Raw genomic sequence first — 21,958 nt, forward strand, 5'->3', positions numbered from 1 at the left:
CATTATATGATATCTCAAAAAAGGGTGACGGATTCCCTTTAAAGAAAAAAAAAATAATAATTTTGCGCTGTTTTCCGATACCCGTAGCGTCTCCATTTTTCGTGATCTCGGGTTGGGTAAGGGCTTACTTTTTGCGCGCCGAGCTGACGTTTTTAATTATACAATTTGGTGCAGATATTTTCTTTCGATCACCCATTATTACATTTTAAAGCAATATCGAGGCAACCAAAAAAAGTAATTCTGGCGTTTTATTTTTTTTCTCCCTACACCGTTTTTTTGTTTGTTTGTTTTTTTTTATTGTTTTATTTTGAATGGGGCAACTGAACTTTTGTATTTTTTTTATTTTTCTAATATTTTTAAAAACTTTTTTTTTTTTTTTACTTTTGGCATGCTTCAGGCTGAGTGCCCACGTTGTGTTTTTGTAAGCGTTTCCGCAGCGTTTGAGCCGGATCAGACTCTGCAGAAAAGCTTAAAAAAAGCTTCAAATTAAATTTAATGCATTTTTGGCTTTTTGTGCCAATGCATGCGTTTTTAAACGCTCAGAAAACGCTTAGCGGCTAAATACTCAGCATGCGCATTAATTTCCGCATTGCTCCGCGATTTTAGCCATTTCCAGTGTTCCTAGAAAGCGCGCAGAAAAAAAAGCATCAAAAACGCCCATTTTTGTGCAAAAATTGCGCGGAAATAAAACGTGCGGTTTCTGGGAAGGAGTCCGGTTTTCTAAGTGTTTAAAAACGCTAACGTGGGTACATAGCCTCAGGAAGTTGCCATAACCTGATCGGCTCTGCTACATAGAGGCGATGCTCAGTCACCTCTATGTAGCTAAATTACAGCCTTGCTATGAGCGCCAACCACCAGGTGGTGCTCATAGCAATCTGGCAACAGCAACCATAGAGGTATCAAGGAGACCTCTGGTTATGCCAATACACCGATTACCCCCGATCATGTGGCGGGGATCAGCGGTGCGCGTATTTCCGGCCTAATGGCCGGAAGCGCTTGTTAAATGCCACTGTAAGTTTGACAGTGGCATTTAATTAGTTAATAGCCTGGGCGTATCACGATTCCTCCTGCGGCTATTGTGGGCACATGTCAGCTGTTATGTCCCGGCTTTGAGGTGGGCTCACCGCCGGAGCCCAATTCAAAGGAGGAGTTGCGACAAGCGCCGTACGGCGCGTGTCACAAAGGGGTTAATACCATTTTCGGGTAGATGCAATGATTTGATTGCCTCTTTTTGCATTTCGTTGCAATGTTACGGCTGCCAAAAAAACCATAATTCTGGCATTTTAATTTTTTTTTTTTGTTGTTGCACTGTTTTCCGATCAGTTTAATTTATTTTATCTTTTGGTAGATCGGATTTTTACATATTCAGCAATCCCAAATGTGTGTTTTTTTTTTTTGTTTTTTTTTCATTTTATTTTTAAAAGTGTGGTGAGTTGAACTTTTGTACTGTTTTTTTTTTTTTTTCATACTTTTAAGATGTGATTTCTGCATGCAATCCCGCATAAAAGGCAGTGACACGACCTTTTACGTATATGCACGTCAAAGGTTTTGAAGGGGGTTAAAGTTACATAAAGTTGGTTTACTCCCTGAATGGCCAAATCTTTTCATTGCTTTTCTTTAACTTATGTAATTGTGTACAGAATCTCTTGACAGCTTTCTGTTTTTAAAAAAGGTGAACTTGTGTTGGAAAGATCACTGCAGACAAATGGTAAGTTTACCGTGTTTCTGTGGGTACGCCCGCACCTTGTTACTGCTTATATACACCCTGAATGGCTATTTTGTAAGAAACCTCGCCCTTTATACAGTTGGAAAATCCCTTAGTGACTAGGCAAAATTTTTTAAGTCTGACCAGTGTCACTTTATGTAGTAATAACTCTAGAAAACTTCAACATATCCCATTGATGTTGAGATTGAGTTTTTTTTACACATTGTACTTTATGATAATGGTAAATTTATGTCAATATTTTCTGCATTTATTTATAAAAATGTCACAAATTTTGCAAAAATTTCAAAGAATTAGCAATTTTCAAACTTTGAACGATTATCCCTTTAACCCCTTCCTGACATCAGACGTACTATCCCGTCCATGGGTCCCGGGCCCCTATGCCCATGGACGGGATAGTACGTCTCAGCGATAAGCGGCGCCCATGTGGTGAGCGCCGCTGATCGCGGCCGGTTGTTAGCTAATTATCACAGCTGACACCCGGTACAATGTGTCAGGGGCGGTCACGGACCGCCCCAGACACGGTAACCCCCTGCTCACTGCGATCAAACATGATCGCGGTGTACCGGGGGTTAAAGGGAAGCATCGGCAGGGAGGGGGCTCCCTCTGTGCTTCCCTGAGCCCCCCACAGCAGCGCAATGTGCAGCGCTGCTGCGGGGGGATCCTTCCCTGCAGGCCCCCGAATCCAAGATGGCGACGGGGGCCTGCAGGGAGCCGGCTTCCTCAGTGCCTGCAAAGCGCAGGCATGAGGAAGTCTGCAGCAGTGCCTGTGACAGATCGCTGATCTGTGACAGTGATCTGTGATGTGACAAATCAGCGATCTGTCACAGGACAGTGATGTCCCACCTGGGACTATGTAATAAAGTTAAAAAAAAAAAAAGTGTTAATAATTTTTTTAAAAATCGCCAAATAAATTAGAAAAAAAAAATTCCCCCAATAAATCCATTTTTTGGAAATAAAAAAACAAACAAAAAAACAATAAAAGTACACATATTAGGTATCGCAGCGTCCGTAACGACCTGCCCTATAAAACTGTCCCATTAGTTAACCCCTTTAGCGAACCCCTTAAAAAATAAAAATACGAAGCAAAAAATGATTTATTATCATACCGCCAAACAAAAAGTGCAATAATGCGCGATCAAAAAGACGCATATAAATATCCATGGTACCGCTGAAAACGTCATCTTGTCCCGCAAAAAACGATGCTGTGTGGTGGCTCATCAGCGAAAAAATAAAAAGTTATAGCTCGCAGAATAAAGCGATGCAAAAATAATTATTTTTTATATAAAAGTTTTCATTGCATAAAACCGACAAAACATAAAAAAACAACCTAAGGCTGGTTTCACATTTGCGCTTTTGTGCGCAGCGCATCGTGCGCATGCGCACTGCGCACCTATGTTTAACATGACGTGCGCATGGTCTTGCGCACACGTGCGTTTTCGTGCGCATGCGTTTTTTTGTCTTTCGCGCCAGGCGCGCCAGACGCAACATGTTGCATTTTTTGGTGCGCCCTGTCTTGGCAAAAAACGCTTGCGCACGGAATGCGCAAAAACAACACATTGAAGTCTATGGTAACGCATGTGTGCGCATGGTCTTGCGCATGGTTGCGTTTTTTTGCGCATGCGTTTTTGAGTTAAACAAGTCTAGAATGTTCTTTAGACAATGGAAAAAATGTCACACCTAAAAACGCATGTGCATAAAAAAACGCAAACGCATGCAAAAACGCATGTAAAACGCAAGCAACGCTGCGTTTTTTTGACGCATCAGCGTGCGCATGACGTTAAAAAAACACGCGTTTGTTTTGCGTTTTTCTTTGCGTTTTTTATGCGCCCGATGCGCTGCGCAAAAAAACGCTAATGTGAAACTAGCCTAAATGAGGTATCGCTGTAACCGTACTGACCCGAAGAATAAAACCGCTTTATCAATTTTACCGCACGCGGAACGGTGTAAACGCACCCCCCCAAAATAAATTCATGAAACGCTGGTTTTTGTTCATTCTGCGTCCCAAAAATCGGAATAAAAAGTGATCAAAAAATGTCACGTGCCCGAAAATGGTACCAATAAAAACGTCAACTCGTCCCGCAAAAAATAAGACCTCACATGACTCGGTGGGTCAAAATACGGAAAAATTATAGCTCTCAATATGTGGTGATGCAAAAACTATTTTTACAATAAAAAGCGTCTTTTAGCGTGTGACAGCCGCCAAACATAAAAACCGCCATAAATAGTAAATCAAACCCCCCGTTATCACCCCCTTAGTTAGGGAAAAATAATAAAATTAAAAGAAAATTTATTTATTTCCATTTTCCCATTAGGGATAGGGCCAGGGTTAGGGCTAGGGTTAGGGCTGAGATTAGGGTTAGGGGTGTGTTGGCGTTAGGGTCGGAGTTAGAATTGGGGGGTTCCACTGTTTGGGCACATCAGGGGCTCTCCAAATGCAACATGGCGTCTGATCTCAATTCCAGCCAATTCTGAGTTGAAAAAGTCAAATGGTGCTCCTTCCCTTCCAAGCTCTGCCGTGCGCCCAAACAGTGTTTACCCCCACATATAGGGTATCAGCCTACTCAGGACAAATTGCAAAACAACTTTTGGGGTCCAATTTCTCCTGTTACCGTTAGGAAAATAAAAAATTGAGGGCAAAAATATCATTTTTGTGGAAAAAAAATGATTTTTTTATTTTTACCCCCAGGCGTTATAAACTTCTGTGAAGCACTTGGGGGTTCAAAGTGCTCACCACACATCTAGATAAGGTAGATTAGGTAGATTAGGGGCTCTCCAAAGGCAACATGACACCCGCAGACCATTCCATCAAAGTCTGCATTCCAAAACGTCACTACTTCCCTTCCGAGCCCCGACATGTGCCCATACAGTAGTTTTCTCCCACATATGGGGTATGAGCGTACTCAGAACAGATTGGACAACAACTTTTGGGGTCCAATTTCTCCTGGTACCCTTGGGAAAATAAAAAAATTGGTGACTAAAAGATCATGTTTGTGGAAAAAATACGAATTTTTTATTTTCGCGCCCGGGCGTATTAAACTTCTGTGAAGCACTGGAGGGGTCAAAGTGGCCACCACACATCTAGATAAGTTCCTTGGGGGGGGTCTAGTTTCCAAAATGGTGTCATTTGTGGGGGGTTTCCACTGTTTTGGTACTTCAGGGGCTTTCCAAACGCGGCATGGTGTCAGATCTCAATTCCAGCCAAAAATGCAAATGGCGCTGCTTCCCTTCCGAGCTCTGCCATGCACTCAAATAGTGGTTTACCCCCACATGTGGGGTATCAGCGTACTCAGGACAAATTGCACAATAACTTTTAGGGTCCTGTTACCCTTGGAAAAATAACAATTGAGGGTGAAAAGATCATTTTTGTGTGGAAAAAATATGATTTTTTAATTGTACCGCTGTACGTTATAAACTTCTGTGAAGCCCTTGTGGGTTCAAAGTTCTCACCACATATCTAGATAAGTTCCTTGGGGGGGTCTAGCTTCCAAAATGGGGTCACTTGTGGGGGGTTTCCACTGTTTAGGTACATCAGGGGCTCTCCAAACGTGATATGGCGTCCGATCTTAATTCCAGCCAATTTTGCATTGAAAAAGTCAAACGGCGCTCCTTGCCTTCTGAGATCTGCCATGCGCCGAAACAGTGGTTCCCCCCCACATATCAGGTATCAGCGTACTCAGGACAAATTGCACAATAACTTTTGCAGTCCAATTTCTCCTGTTACCCTTGGTAAAATAAAAAAAAATTGAACCTGAAGTATTTTTGTGAAAAAAAGTTAGATATTCATTTTTTTTTTTTTTAAATATTCAAAAAATTCCTGTGACGCACCTAAAGGATTAATAAACTTCTTGAATGTGGTTTTGAGCACCTTAAGGGGTGCAGTTTTTAGAATGGTGTCACTTTTGGGTATTTTCTATCATATAGAGTAAAGTGCTGCGGAATATGTCGGCGCTATAAAAATAAAATTTATTATTATATTATTATTATATAGACCCCTCAAAGTGGCTTCAAATGTGATGTGGTCCGTAAAAATAAAATGGTGTTGCAAAAATGAGAAATCGCTGGTCAATTTTTAACCCTTATAACTTCGTAACAAAAAAAAATTTGGTTCCAAAATTGTGCTGATGTAAAGTAATCATGTGGGAAATGTTACTTATTAAGTTTTTTGTGTGCCTTATCTGTGATTTAAGGGCATAAAAATTCAAAGTTGGAAAATTGTGAAATTTTCAGAATTTTCGCCAAATTTCCGTTTTTTTCACAAATAAACGCAAGTTATTTGAATGAAATGTTACCACTAACATGAAGTACAATATGTCACGAGAAAAAAGTGTCAGAATCACCGGGATCCATGGAAGCGTTTCAGAGTTATTACCTCATAAAGGGACAGTGGTCAGAATTGTAAAAATTGGCCCAGTCATGAACGTGCAAACCACCCTTGGGGGTGAAGGGGTTAAACCAGAGATAGTGATACCACACAAAAACATTAATAAATAACATTTCCCTCGTGTGGTTTACATCTGCAAGATTTGTAAAATGTTGTTTTATTTTGTTCGCATTATAGAAGGTTTAAAAATGGAGCAGTAATTTTTATATTTTTTTCTAGGAAATTTACAAAACATATTGTTTTAGGGACCTATTAAGTTTTGAAGTGACTTTGGGGGTCCCATGTAATGGAATCCCCCCCTAAAAGTGATACCATTTTGAAAACGCCACCCCTCAACACATTCAAAATTGCTTTTAGGTAGTAAAATGATGAAATTTATTTTTTCCGTCAAAATATTGATAACTTCTGAACAGGTCACTGTAGCTAACAGACTCTAAGCCCATTATTTGGCCATGAATTTCCATGGCAAACTTCAGGACCACACAATCAAGATCTCTGGTTGCTGATGTGGTTAAAGTGGAGGACCTCACACTCTGTTAACCATTTAGATGCTGTAGTCATTATTTACAGCAGCATTTAAGGGGTTAGGCTAGTTTCACACTAGCGCTTTTGAGCACAGTGACGGCCTGCGCACGGCTGCCGCTAATCCCCGCCCCCTGCCGCGCCTCCGACGGTGGCTCCGCCTACCGGCGCATGATGCTGCATGCGTCCTGCGTCCCCTATCTTTATCACTGGGGGCGCAGGCCGTGCGCAGTATGCGTTTGGCGGCGCATGCGCCTTTTTGACGGTGCGCCGAGCGCAACCAAACTGCAGCAGGTTGCGTTTGGCGATGGTGATAAGACACCAGCTTATACTCCAGGGAGCAAGTTTTCCGTGTTTGACTATTCAGGACCAGTATTTCTAAAACTGCCGTCTTTGTGGAATTTTCTTGTGCAATGGTGTCAAGTGTACAAAAATTGTGTCATCAAGGAAAACATCCAATAGCAGTGGATCCTATAGATATAATAACCCTCTGAATGGCGTTGTGAGAGGATGTAAAGAAGCTTTCAGATGAACTAGTGAAGCACAGACAAGCACATTGCAGCCGAATACAACACTAGTGCTAAACAAACCTAAGTGAACACACAGCTTGCTGTTCCTTAGCATACATAGGCCACAACAGCAGACTACCCCAGTTTAAGTGCCTTTAATGAGTGCTCACAAGTGGTCAAAAGGGCACAAATATTGTGGGAAATAGAAAAATATTGTCTTATTAGATTAACCCTTATTTCTGATGCATCTTGCCGATGGGAGGGTAAAAGTTTGGGCCAAGCAGCCTGATCCATTCCTATCGATTGTTAGCCAGGATGGTGGAAGTGGAGTAATGGTGTGGAGGATGTTTACTTCGCACAGCTTGGGCCCTCTGATACCTGTAGTTGAATATTTGGATAGTAGATGGACAAGTTTTATTCCTTTATGACAGCGGTTTACCCTATGGCAGAAGAAGCATTTCATCCATACAGTCAACCATACCACAAGGGTTATATAGCCATGTATTGGACATGACAGCAAGTTTTTCTTCCTTCTTTCCCAATCACTAAATCTTATTCCTATGGAGCAGCGGTGGGCAATTAAAGGGGTTGTCCACTACTAAGACAACCCCCTTCTCACTCTGAATGTTTGTCCCCGTTAAAATAAAAGCACTTAAACTCACCTCCCGTGCTTGCACCATTCCAGCAGTGTCAGCACTCGCGTTCTTGGAGCTCACGTGATGTAATGAAACGTGAGCCCTGCTCCCAGTCACCGCTGGCGTCACTGTCCCCTTCTTCGGACGTATAAATAAAGCTATGTGCACACGTTGCAGATTTGTTGCGTTTCCGGAGCGGATTTTCCGCGTGGAAATGCTGTACATCTGCAATAGACTATTAAAGTAATGTTAATCAACAGTATTCCTGAATTGTTGTGCAAATTCCGTCCTTATTTGCAGCGTTTTATTTTCCGCATCATGTCTATTCTTTTTGAGGATCTGCAGCTTTTCTGCACCCAATGACTTCCATTGAGTCAGTCAAATCCACAGAAAAACCGCATATGTAAAAAGGTTTGCGGATTTGCTGTGGATGTGCAGGCAAAAACGCTGCAGAAAAGGAAATGTCAGAAGGAGGAAGAGTGTGTGCGTGGAGAATGTGTGTGAGTGGAGAATATGTGCGTGTCTGTCTGTGGATGTGTGCGGGGGTCTGCGTGTGTGTGCAGTAGGCTAGGGTCACACTGCGTTAAAGCAGTCCGTTCATCGCATAGCGTTGACGGACTGCGTTAACGCTATAGCATAACGCGATCGCGTTATGCTATACCGCTAGCGCAGATGCTTCATCTACGCTAGCGGTGACAGAGCCTCGGACGCTGCAGCCCGTGTCCGAGGCTCCGTCACAGAATGACGGCACATCGCTAGCGCATGCCGATTATGGCATGCATTAGCGATGCGCCCGATAATGGGGGTTAATGGCAGCGTTAACGGACTGCGTTAGATCGCGTTATGCCTCGGTGTAACACAGTCCATCTAGCGGACTGCCATAACGCAGTGTGACCCCGGCCTTACCCTACTGCCATTACTGTTAGTCACAGCGCTGCGGGTTCATGCTGGCAGATGTCAGTGCGATCACACAGCTGACTGTGACCCGCTGCTGTGACCTGCGGTAAAAAAGCAGGTGTGAGCCAATGAGACTACTGCTCCCATCGGGCTATGTCTGCTTTCACTAATAACAGTGACAGCAGGTGACGCTGATGGGAGAGTAGTATTATCTGCCGGCACCTGTCCTCACAGTTTAAAAAAAAAAAAGTAAAATTACATACATAATCACATAAAAATAACCTATTATACTCACCTCACACCAAATCCCTGACGCCCCTGTCTCCTAGAAATAATGCAAAATAATCAACCAACATATACTCCCTGTCCGCCGTAGTCCAGGTAATTCGAGTGTCATCAGGAGATGTGAGTACCTGTTCTCTGGCGATACACTGACAGGAGCTAATCGCTCTCGCAGTGTATCGGCTGATCAGCTTTCACTTACGGTACCTGTGTGTGGGAAAGTTCTCACACAGTGTTAGTGCCATAAGTGAGAGCACCGGAGCTGATGAACTCCGGTGAACTCTCACGGCAGTGCAGTGATACACTGACAGGAGATGATCCCTCTCGTAGTGTGTCACCGGAGGCCGGGTAGAGCAGTCACATCTTCCAATATCATTGTTCTATATGTGAAATCGTTGTGGGACATTCTGTAATGAACTACGTCAGACAGTGAGTATTATATGTTGGGTTATTATTTTATTTTTGTTGCGGGAGTCGGGGATTAGGCGATGCAGTAGGTATGGTAAATTATCATTCAATAAAGGAGTTTGTGTGATTATTTCAATTAAAGGACTTTATTCTGGCTGTGTGTTTATTTACCATACAACTATAGGATTAGTAATGGATAGGTGTCTTATAGATGCCTCTCCATTATTAATCGGTGGGCTTGTTGTCACCAAACAATACAAAGGTGACATCACCCCCACAAATATTACCCCACTTGCCACTGCTACAGGGCAAGTGGGAAGATCGAGGCTAAAGCTGGAGTCACACATAGCGACTTACCAGCGATCCCGACAATGATATCAACGTGTCAGGATTGCTGGTAAGCTGCTATGTGATCGCTGGTGAGCTGTCAAACAGACAGCTTCACCAGCGATTAGCACAGCGACGCTGGGATCGCTGGAGTACACCGCACCTGATCCAGCCAGCTTCAGTGTCAGTGCAGAGACGAAGTTGCTTCTGCTTACATCTTTAGGCTCTGTGCACATGTGGAGTATTTGGAAGCAGACATTTCTGCATCTTTTGGCAGTAAAACCGCAGTAGCAAAAACACTCATTTCTCTAATCCCCACCACGACAGCACACAGCAGGTTGCCTCCCCATCCTAATTAAAGACAGGAAACAAGAGGTTAAGTAGCCCTTCCCTTCCTCTACTCCCCAGTGTTTTCTTGTCTCTAATAGGGATGAAGAGGTTCTGTGTGCTCCGTGGATGGGGCCGGCGAGATCCCGGCGTTTTTTTACCTGACAGCCGGCAGCCGAGGTCGATCGTCCCGGCCCTTCCTCCCCGGACGTTGCTCCTGCCGCTGGCGGAACCCGCACCATCCTCTGGCACTCCGGCAATGCTGGATAGAGAGTCAGACTGGGTGCCTCCCGTAGCTCCCCAGCCCAGGATTCGCTCCCCCCGCACGCCGCATGCTCGTCTCTAACCGAGTGGCATGCATCGGAAGTGATGTTCACCGCCGGGCCCGAAGGCGCAACGTCACTTCCTCCCTGCGTTCCACAGTGGAACGCACCGCCATCTTGGTGGGAAATTTGAATGGAAAGAAAAAGCAAAAAAAAACAGGTGGTGCCAGGAACTGAGGGGGAGCGATCACATCCGATTGGATGAGATAAGGAAATGCTGGATCTCGGTTCCTATTTAAGGACCCTGATGGAATACTCCATAAGGTAGGACTAACGTCTGCATGATGGATGCGCCTTCCCTGAAAGCTGCTTCTGCAGAGCCCAGCACAAACCCTGGCCCAGTGAGTACACTTGGAAAAGGGTATATACCTTTTTGGTTTAGGACCCATCCTTAGGGGCCCCCCTCCTTTTCTCTCTTTCAGAGAGACAAGGATCCTACACCAAAAACGGAAGAAAAACCTTCAAGCTGCAAATGCGCCATCTGTGGGGAAAAAACTCCCCTCCGATTATAAAAAGACATTGTGCCAGCAATGCATGGCAAAAATTGTCCGGGAGGAACAGCCATCCCTGATAGAGGAAGTAAGAAGGATGATGCGACAGGAAATGCAGTCGTCCCTGGCTACCTTCTCCCAGTCATTTGGGGGGGGGCCCTCAACCTCAAGGAAGAGGATATATGCCCCTGAGGACATCTCAGATTCCGAACCCGAGTCATTCGTTTCAGCGGATTGGAGGGAAGAGGGTGAATTAACCCCAACCCGGATATAGGATGATAAAAAATGGTTCTTTTCCTCAGACGATATGTAGGAACTACTCTCAGCAGTCAGGAGCACAATGGGAGTAGAAGAAGATAGACCACCCCGCTCAGTGCAGGATGATCTATTTGGCGGCATGAAGAACAGGAAGAAAATGGTTTTCCCTATCCATGATAATATCCAGAGTCTAATCTTGGAAGAATGGGAACTCCTGGAAAAGAAACTGAGTATCCCAGGCGAAATGAAGGATCAGTTTCCCCTGGACGAAGAAACCGTGAAACCTTGGACTGAGATTCCAAAAGTAGATATCCAGGTAGCCAGAGTAGCTAAAAAAAAACTACGATACCCTTCGAGGACTCCTCGCAGCTCAAGGACCCGCTTGACCGAAAGATGGATAGTCTACTGAGGAAGTCCTGGGAAGCCTCAGCAACTTCATTAAAAACAAACATGGCATCGGCCTGTGTAACTAGAACCCTATACCTCTGGCTCCAGCAGTTAGAGAACCATATAAAAAGAGGAAATCCAAGGGAAGATCTTCCAGCTTCTCTACCCCTTCTACAGAAGGCAGCGGCCTTTTTAGTGGACTCCTCGGCAGAATTGGTCCGTATTGCGGCAAGAACGTCCATGCTTTCCAACACCACCCGAAGGGCCTTATGGCTGAAAATGTGGAGTGGAGATATCCTATCAAAATTATGCTCTATTCCGTTCAAGGGCGAATACGTATTTGGCCCAGCATTGGACGAACTATTAGAGAAGGTAACCGACAAGAAGAAAAATCTTCCCGAACCAAAACCGCCCAAGAAAAAGCCCTCTCACCCACCCCAAGCTCAAACCCCTCAATACAGGGGTAAAGGAAAAACAGGGCGATGGAGCTACCCAAAAGGCGGAAGAGGCAGAAATATTTTTTCACGACTCCCGCTGAGACAGAGATAAGAAATGACGCCAAGCAGGTAGGGGGCAGAATCGCAGACTACTTCCTGAGTTGGCAGAAGATAACCACCGATCGAAGAATCCTGGACTCTGTCAGATGGGGAGTAAAAATAGAATTCTCCAGCCCCCCTCAAAACCTGGAAGTAACACACCTTCCTTCGGCAAGACTTCAGAAAGTTCATTCAGAACTTCAAAAGATGCTGTCATCGGCGGTGATCTCACCAGTTCCACAGTCGGAGCAGGGTCAAGGCCACTACTCCTGGCTGTTCTTAGTAAAAAAGCCAAGTGGGAAATACCGGGTCATCATCAACCTAAAGAAGCTGAAACAACATGTCCGGTACTAACGCTTCAAGATGGAATCGATAAAGACCACAATACCATTGATCGGAGAAGACTTTGCCATGGCCACTATAGATCTCCAAGAGGCCTAATACCACGTACCCAACCATCCATCTCATTGGCAATATCTAAGGTTCGCAGTCACTCTAGACGAAGAGCACCACTTCCAGTTCAGAGTCCTTCCCTTCGGCATATCTTCAGCACCCCAAACATTTACAAAAATAATGGCAGAAGTGGTAGCATTCTTCAGAGGAAAGGACTTATGTATGGTCCCTTACCTGGACGACCTCCTGGTCATGGCTCCCTCAGACACCACTCTAAACACCTGCAATCGGTCCTGCAGACCCTGGCATCCCTGGGCTGGATAATAAACTGGGAAAAATCAGACCTGAATCCCTCAACCAGGAAGGTCTTTCTAGGAATCCTCCTAGATTCCTAGAACCAGATATCCTTTCTTCCATCCACCAAGCAGGTGGGTGTGAGATCAAAAGTTCGGACTCTAAAAAGTCAGAAAACAGTGACCATAAGGTTTGCCATGTCAACATTAGGGTCAATGACTTCTTGCATCCAAGCGGTCCCCTTGGCCCAGGCCCACTCAAGGATACTCCAGAGATATATCCTATCACGCTGGAACAAAGACCCGGAGACCCTCAATACGAGAATCTCCCTACCCCAGCACGTAAAGCTGTCTCTCAACTGGTGGCTCAACCAGGGAAACCTAGCGAAAGGAACACCCTGGATACAATATCCTATGATGTCAATCACAACAGACGCCAGCAAACGTGGCTGGGGAGCAGTATCATCTCAGGGAGTCTTCCAGGGAATCTGGCCCAAAGACATGGAAAAACAATCTTCCAATTACAGAGAACTGAGAGCGGTAGAAGAAGCCCTAAAGGCAGCAGAAACATCAGTCCAGGGAACCCATGTCCGGATATACTCAGACAATATGACCACCGTGGCCCATCTACGTCATCAGGGCAGCACAAAATGGCGAAGTCTGCAAAACGTTTCGGCACGAATATTCAGCTGGGCCGAACACCATCTCCAGTCCCTGTCAGCTCTCCACCTGAAAGGATCCGACAACATCGAGGCAGACTTCCTAAGCAGGACGGACTTAGATCCAGGAGGATGGAGCCTCCTCGATATCAGAATATTCCATACTATAACCAAAAAATGGGGTCTCCCAGAGGTAGACCTATTTGCGAACCAGGAGAATGCCAAAACAAAGCATTACTTCTCCATAGGTCCAAACGAGAAACACTCAAGGGTGGATGCCTTCGCTCACCCGTGGTACTTCGGACTGACATACGCCTTTCCACCTATTCCCCTAATACCGAAAACTCTGCAAAAGGTCAGGATAGACGGGGTCAATACTATCCTGATCGCCCCTCTCTGACCAAAAAGGAGCTGGTTCGGAGCCCTAAAACTGATGAACTCAGAGGTTCCCCCTGATCCTACCTTTGGACCGCGACCTTCTACATCAAGGTCCCATCCTTCACCCGGCTTCCCACAGCTTAAACTTGGCAGCCTGGCTTCTGAAACCACAATCCTGAAAGCCAGAGGCCTCTCAGATGCGTTGATATCCACCTTAGAAAAAAGTAGGAAACCAATCACAAACGCCATATATTCCAAAATATGGAAGACTTTCTCAGCATGGTATGGATCCACTCCCATAGATCCCTTCCACCCCGACTTAGCAAAGATCCTAGATTTCCTACGAGATGGCTTATCCAAAGGTCTAAAACCAAGTACCTTGAGGGTCCAAGTATCAGCCCTGAGTTCTTACTTCGACCAAAACCTTGTAAGGCTGGTTTCACATTAGCACTTTTTAAGCGCACGCACGGCCGGGGGTAGCTCCGCCTCCGAGCCGGCTCTCTGCCCGGCGTGCCCGCCCCTTGCTTGTAGCGCCGCCTCCTAGCGGACTGCGGCGCCTGCGATCGGCGCACCCTATCTTTAGCATAGGGTGCGCAGATCGTGCGCAGGCCGTGCGCTAGTTGCGCTTTGACCTGCGCTGCGCACTTTTGACGGTGTGCCGTGCGCGCCAAAATCGAACTTTTCGGATTTTGGCGCGCACGGCGCACTGTCAAAAGTGCGCAGCGCAGGTCAAAGTGCAACTAGCGCACGGCCTGCGCACGATCTGCGCACCCTATGCTAAAGATAGGGTGCGCCGATCGCAGGCGCCGCTGTCCGCTAGGAGGCGGCGCTACAAGCAAGGGGCGGGCACGCCGGGCAGAGAGCCGGCTCGGGGGCGGAGCTACCCCCGGCCGTGCATGCGCTTAAAAAGCGCTAATGTGAAACCAGCCTATGTGAAGATGGCTGTGAGGTGCAATGATGCACTGCGCTGCTGTAGGTATAATTCAAGGAACTTTATTGGTGCCTACGTGTTTCCTGAGCTGTCCTAGCTCACTTCATCAGAGCATCAGGTTGCCCTGATGAAGTGAGCTGGGACAGCTCAGGAAACGCGTAGACACCAATAAAGTTCCTTGAATTATACCTACAGCAGCGCAGTGTATCATTGCACCTCACAGCCATCTTCACTTACAAGTCTTTGGACCCTGTGCAGACTGCAGCAGCTGTTTCATGCGTTTGTAGGTGTTCTGACTGAAGTTTCACAACCCTATCAGGTGAGTCTCCTTGCCTCACCATTACAATTGTGTTTTAAAGGTTTTACACAGTGGATGCGCCCTGTTTTGTTTCTTTTATTCGACCAAAACCTAGCAGAGCATCGATGGATCAAGAGATTTATGTCAGCAGCTTCCAGAATCCGTCCAAATAAATCCAGCATGGGACCTGAATATAGTACTAAAGGGTCTAACGAACCCTCCATTTGAACCTATCGACCAGACCCAGATAGATAAACTATCCTGGAAAATAACACTACTCGTAGCCCTTACAACGGCAAGAAGAGTGGGCGAAATTCAGGCTCTTTCCATCAAAGAGCCCTATCTAAGAATTCTGGATGATAGGATAATTTTCCGGCTAAACCCTTCCTTTGTGCCAAAAGTGTCTTCGGATTTCCACAGGTCCCAGGAAATAATACTGCCCTCCTTCTGTGATAACCCGAAGGACGAGAGGGAAGTGGGATTCCATTCTCTGGACGTCCGGCGAACAGTCCTGGTCTATTTGGAAAAGACAAAACTCTGGAGGAAAGATCAGAATCTTTTTGTTCAGTATTGCGGACCGAACAAAGGGAAAAAAGGGTCCAAAAGCTCCCTAGCTAACTGGATCAAAAAAGTAATCGCGCCCGCTTATAAAAACCAGGATCTACCTCCTCCGGTATCCCTGAAAGCCCAGTCCACTAGAGCTGTCTCCGTCTCCTGGGCAAAAAAGGCTAATGCATCCACTGAGCAGATCTGTAAGGCTGTGACCTAGTCTTCAGTCCATACCTTCACTAGGCATTATAGATTAGATCTTATGTCAGTAGGAGATCTAGCCTTTGGCAGGAAAGTCCTGCAAGCCGTGATCCCTCTCTAAACCATTATTCTTTGGTATACCTCCTATGTGCTGTCGTGTGGGGGATTAGGGAAAATAGAACTACACTTACCGGTAGTTGGGTTTCTAAGAGCATTTTTTTCTAGCATTTTTGGACCACAGTGAATGCTATAGAGAGAGATTATAGATTTAAACAGACATAATTGCACCCTCTCCCCCCCCGACATAATGCATACTGTGGGGGCTTATTGAACAGATTCTCATGATTTAAATAAATTTTAAAAAAAATGACATGGCAGACAGCTGTGAGCTGATATTATAACCCTAGGAAGGTCCCTGGTTATTCCAAGGATGTACATATTAAAAACCATTTAAAAATAGAAAATAGGGGAAAGTCTAGGATGCAAACAGAGCCAGGGCACAATATAAAGCCACCATAGGGATTGTAAATATAAGATGGAAAGGTTTGCACACACAGATAAATATCATATAACTAATGGATAGTAGTGTGATACATAGAGTAAATAAGCATGTATATATAAAAAAAACAAAAGAAAGTAAACAGGGTTTGTGCAACTAATGCTCCAAGGTGTGACCATATGGGAATCTCACAAGGGGAGAACTAAGCCCAGGCAAACACATGAGCAGACCGAGGTGCAAAATCAAATAACACCCACACATAACCACAACATGCTCAATACACCCGAGAACAATGCAGAAGAATAGTTACCATATTAATGTGCCCCAGGGACACCCAGGGGGGCACTTGACTCTCATATTGACACTTAGGCCAAATAGGTTATTATTATCTCTAGCTGTATTATAACCAAATACCGAGCACATACTGATCAGCAACAAACGAGAAGTGAGCACATGTCCATTATAAAAAAAAATATATACTTATTTTATTAAATAATGTGTATTTTAGACAAGTAAAAACTCAGAAAAGGTGCTGACGATGAGGGACACACAGAATAATGCAATGCAGTAGAAATAGGAACCTCTATTTATAATATATAAGAATTCTTTTGCTATATTAGCTTATCTCTATAGCATTTACTGCTGTCTAAAAAAGCAGCAAATACACAGTAAATCCGTAGTCTTTTTAGACCTGCGTTTTGTAGCGTTGTTGACTGACTTGATGTCAATGGGTGAAAAAAAAACCGCTTAAAGAATTGACACGCTGCAGATTTGAGTCTGCACCAAATCTACAGGTCACAAATAAGCAGCGTGTGTGCATGAGACTTCAGGATTCTCAATAACTTTGCTGCCATGAGGATTCCCTTCAGGCTTTTGTGACAAATCCGCATGGAAAAAACCGCAACGTGTGCACATGGCCTTATTACTGTTTAGGTCAGCGGCGCAGCCATAATGCTGGTTCATATTGTCATTCAGAAGTGTATTCTGACGAGCAGAACGGTAAGGGGCTCTGTTCTTGAAAGCAAATGATGAGATAAACTCGTTCAGTGGAATTTGTCAGCTGTATTTTACTATGTAATCTTAGGGGCTGAAAGCCTGAATCCAAGAATGTGTCACTTTTTATGCTGTTGCTCTTTCTCTAAAGTCAGTGTTTTATCAGCAGGAGATTATCCCAACAGGACTAGGTGTCTTGTGCTACTAGTCCAACCTTGCTCCCACCGCTGATTAGCGAGGAAGTTACTGACACTGGACAGAAACTAGTTTATATTAAGCAAATTGAAAACTGACATCATAAAATGAGCCTCCATTTTTTTTTCTATAAACAGAAGAAGGTGCATATGATAGTGAGATATAATTGGTTACATTTTTGTAACTGAAGTCTCCCTTCTATCAGCTTTAGGCTTTTTCTGTGATACTGTAACACCGATAAATATGGTTTTCTGTACACGAAAAAGGTTGGAAACGATCTTTCTTCCATTCTTTAGATCATGATTAGAAGCATTTTCCTATTCTTGGATCGAACCTACGTCCTACAAAACTCTATGCTTCCTTCTATATGGTAAGTGTATGTGTAGCCTGCTCTTTGGCTCGCCTGCCTCTTACAGACCACCTACAGATTACTACTCTCCCTCCGCATCCTTTTTGGTTTACACAGACAGTATTTGTTTCTTTATCGCCTTATTGGGGGACACAGAATACCATGGGTGTATGCTGCTAGGAGGCTGACACTATGCAAAAACAATAAAATTAGCTCCTCCCCGGCAGTATACACCCACCGACAGGCACCAAGCACCTCAGTTTGTGCTTAGTGTCTGTAGGAGGCGGACCGGGATCTCCCCAGATCCGCATTTTTCTTTTCAGGTTTAGTCTGAACTTTTTAATTTTTCCCTCTTTTGTCTTTTAGGTTATTTTCCATCGGGAAACAGGGTGTAGTTGTCACCCTGATTTCCCATATCATGCGGCTGAGCGAGCAGTGTGGTGTCATCCACATCGCAACTCTCAGTACCGCAGGCAGGACTTTTCCCTTTCGCCTTCCGGTGATAAGGGTTGTGGACAGGTGGCTAGTCCTTGCCGAATCCCCCTCCTCACCCCTCTCTCGGGACAGGGCTGAGAGGAAGACGGCGATCGCAGGTGTTTTAAGCCGTCTTCTGCAGGATGCGGGTACAGAGGACTCCCTTCCCCCCAGCGGCCTGCCGTTTCCCCGTGGGCCCCTGTGGTCATCCTCTTCAGGGACGTCAGGTAAGTGCCTGTACGTTCCCTCCGGCCCCGCATAACCTCCGTGAATGGCAGAAGTTGTACCTTTGTGATTTCAGGTCCACAATTTTTGAATTTCCCGCCCTCTCTGCCTGCCGCGCGCTCACGCCGCTTGTTTCTCACTCCCAGGGAGACACTGGGGATTCCTCCACTCACCACACAGCGTCACAAGCAGGGGAGGCAGACTTCCCAGGGCCACTGTCAGATCAGCTCCGTTATGTCGGCGCTGGCATGGGGCTGCGGCGTCTTCACTTTCACTTTCACTTTCCCTCACAGTCTCCTCATCGCTGTGCTCCCTCCTCCCTTCCTGAGCGCGCTCTTTTCAGCGCGCCTTTACTAGCCCATCACAGGGCTCCTTTTCGTTTCATATGCCAGCCTTCTCCTTCGGCCATGCCCTCTCCTTCGCTGTTAACCAGTCATGGAGCGGCCGCTAAGCTCCGCCCCCAGCCTCCAGCACAAGGATTTCCTGGTTGTTTCACTCCTTCCTGCGCTGTTTGGGGGACACTTCAGCGTTTTCTGCTGCTCACAGAATCTCGGTAGGCTCTGCTCTGAGGCAAAGATTAGCTCTCCTCGGCAGTTATTCCTTAAATCCTGCGGCCATTCAGTGCAGTCTACTTATGCCCAACCCTTCAGGGGATCTCTGCTTCAGGCCCACCGCTATCTATTACGCCTGTGCGCGCTGTAAAAAGAAGTGGGCATCGGGTCAGTCGTCTCCATTCTGCCCCCCCTGCAGTCCTTCCAATATGTCAGCATCTCAGGAGCGCACAGAGTCCCGGGCGGAGGGCGCTCTTCCCTCCTCTCTCCCCCCGGAGTGGGCCGTTACAATGTCACAGTCTGTTTCTGACTTGACAAAAGTATCACAGTCGCTGGTCCAGGTTTTAGAACGATTACCTCAGCTATCCTCAGCCACCTCTGCCCCGACCACCTCTCGGGGTGAGTCGTCCGCACCTGACCGCGACCTTCAGAGAGACAGACGGGGAAGGTCTTCTAGGAAGCGGGCTCTGTCCACTTCGTCCTCGAGCTCGCAGGGCCCTTCCGCTCCCAGGCCTCCTTCTCCTTCCTCAGATGACAGCCTTCAGTCAGGCGATGATTCTCATTCGGAAGCTAGCTCTGAGGGGAACAGCGTTTCTAAAACGCAGGACATGGTCGATAGTCTTCTTGCAGCTATCTTCCAAACACTAAAACTTAAACAGGATGAGGCTCCAGCTCAGGAAAGCTCGGTTGTCCTTAGACGAGCCAGACCTCCGTCCCGAACCTTTCCCAATCACAACGATTTCAATACTACCTTAGCCAAACACTGGGAGCGCCCTGAACAACGTTTCACAGGCCGCAAGTATTTGGACGTTCTGTACCCCTTTGACGCAGAACTGCTCTCAAAGTGGTCCAAGGCTCCAGAGGTAGATCCTCCAGTATCCCGGATAGCCTCTAAAACGGTGCTCTCTCTGCCAGACGGGGCGTCGCTCAAAGATCCTACTGACAGGCAGATTGAATCTCTGGCTAAGTCTATCTTTGAGGCATCTGGCGCCTCTCTCTGCCCTATTTTCGCATCCGCCTGGGTGGCGAAGGTCATTTCCGCTTGGGCAAAAATCCTTCGCAGAGGCATCTTAGCGTCAGCTCCTCAAGACGAATTGGCAGATCTTGCAGATCAGATTAACCAGGCGGGAAAATACCTTTTGGCCGCCTCCTTAGACGCGGCCGGCTGCGTAGCAAGGGCTAACAGCAACATAGTAGCTGTACGCCGAGTCCTTTGGCTAAAGTCATGGAATGCGGACACTACTTCGAAAAAGTCGCTTACCAATCTGCCATTCCATGGCTCTAGGCTCTTTGGAGCAAAGCTGGATCAGATAATTTCCGATGCCACTGGAGGCAAAAGTACTTCGCTTCCCCAGTCTCGACCAAAACGTCCCTTCAACAGAAGGGGGTTTCGACCATTCAGGCCTTTTCGTCCCTTCTCTGCCACGGAGAGAGCCACTCAACAGGATCGGCCGCCTGCCACCAGGGAGCGGGATCAGAGGAAACCTTCCTACAAACCCGCTCCTCGCTGGAGATCTAGAGGACAATATTCCAGATCTGCAGGAGCCAATTCCGGCAGATTTTCGTCTAAGTGACGGGTCACCCCCACCTGGAATTTCTTCCAGGGTGGGCGGCAGACTTTCCTTTTTCGCGGATGCTTGGCTGTCCTTTGTAGACGACGCTTGGGTCAGAGAACTCGTCGCATCCGGTTACAAAATCGAATTTGCTTCACTCCCGAACAGACGGTTTTTCCGGTCTCGGCCTCCGCGACAGCGGGCCCAGTTTCCGGGTTTTCTGCAGGCCATTTCCTCCCTTCTTTCCGCCGGAGTCATTGTTCCCATTCCCTCAGACGAACGGTTTTCCGGGTTCTACTCCAATCTCTTTGTAGTCCCGAAGAAAGACGGCTCTCTTCGTCCTATTCTGGACCTCAAATTGCTCAATCGCCACGTGAAGATTCTTCATTTCAGGATGGAGTCTCTTCGGTCGGTGATTGCTTCCATGGAGCCCGGGGAATTTCTCTGCTCGGTGGACATTCGGGATGCCTATCTCCACATTCCAATATGTGTGCAACATCAGAAGTATCTTCGATTTGCGTTTCAGGGAGACCACTTTCAGTTCACAGCTCTTCCTTTCGGCCTGGCTTCAGCGCCCCGGGTTTTCACGAAGGTGATGGCGACTGTGATGGCCATCCTTCGCTCCAGAGGGATCCTCATCATCCCTTATCTGGACGATCTTTTGATCAAGGGTTCGTCTCGCCAGGACTGTCTCCGGAGCCTTCAGATAACCCTGGACACTCTCAGCCGCCTAGGTTGGCTAGTCAACAAGGAGAAGTCCATTCTGGTCCCCACCCAGCGTCTGACCTTTCTGGGTATGGAATTCGACACGGAGCTAGCCCGTGTTTTTCTTCCAAAGGAAAAATTTACAACTCTGTCCAAGTGCATCAAAACTCTCAAGAGGCCTGCTCCCATTCCCATTCGGTTCGGCATGAAGGTCCTGGGGAAGATGGTGGCCTCCATGGAGGCAGTGCCCTTTGCGCAGTATCACCTTCGCCCTCTCCAGCTGTCTCTGCTTTCAGCCTGGGACAAGACCACGATGTCCTTGGACCGTCCTATTCGGCTTCCTCTCAGAGTGAGGCAGTCTCTCACTTGGTGGCTACGGCCAGCGTCAGTTCTCCAAGGGAGGTCCTTCCTTCCGCCTCAGTGGCAAATCATCACCACCGATGCGAGCCTTCTAGGATGGGGAGCCGTGTTCCATCAGAAAGCGGCCCAAGGACGCTGGAAGCCACAGGAGTCTCTCCTTCCAATCAATCTTTTGGAGATCAGGGCGATTTTCCTGGCCCTTCTTCACTGGCAGCCCCTCCTTTCCGGCAAGCCGGTCCGCATTCAGTCGGACAACGCCACGGCCGTGGCGTACATAAACCATCAGGGGGGTACGCGCAGCAAACAGGTAATGTCAGAAGTGGCCAAGATATTCCGCTGGGCA

The 21,958-nt window shown here is 46.5% G+C and overlaps 1 protein-coding gene across 2 annotated transcripts in view; it reads left to right on the forward strand.

Moving 5' to 3' along the window:
• The window catches only part of CUL4A (cullin 4A), a 132,806-nt gene that overhangs the window by 15,082 nt on the left and 95,766 nt on the right, over positions 1–21,958 (forward strand). For both annotated transcript variants that reach the window (XM_073563545.1, XM_073563546.1), the window contains exons 5-6: positions 1,639–1,708; positions 17,695–17,768. In XM_073563545.1, coding sequence (XP_073419646.1) covers positions 1,639–1,708; positions 17,695–17,768 — 144 coding nt within the window. The remainder of the gene's footprint in view (positions 1–1,638; positions 1,709–17,694; positions 17,769–21,958) is intronic.

Source organism: Dendrobates tinctorius, unplaced genomic scaffold (assembly GCF_039654945.1).
Source record: "Dendrobates tinctorius isolate UK_male_01 unplaced genomic scaffold, ASM3965494v1 ptg000394l, whole genome shotgun sequence".
NCBI lineage: Eukaryota > Metazoa > Chordata > Amphibia > Anura > Dendrobatidae > Dendrobates > Dendrobates tinctorius.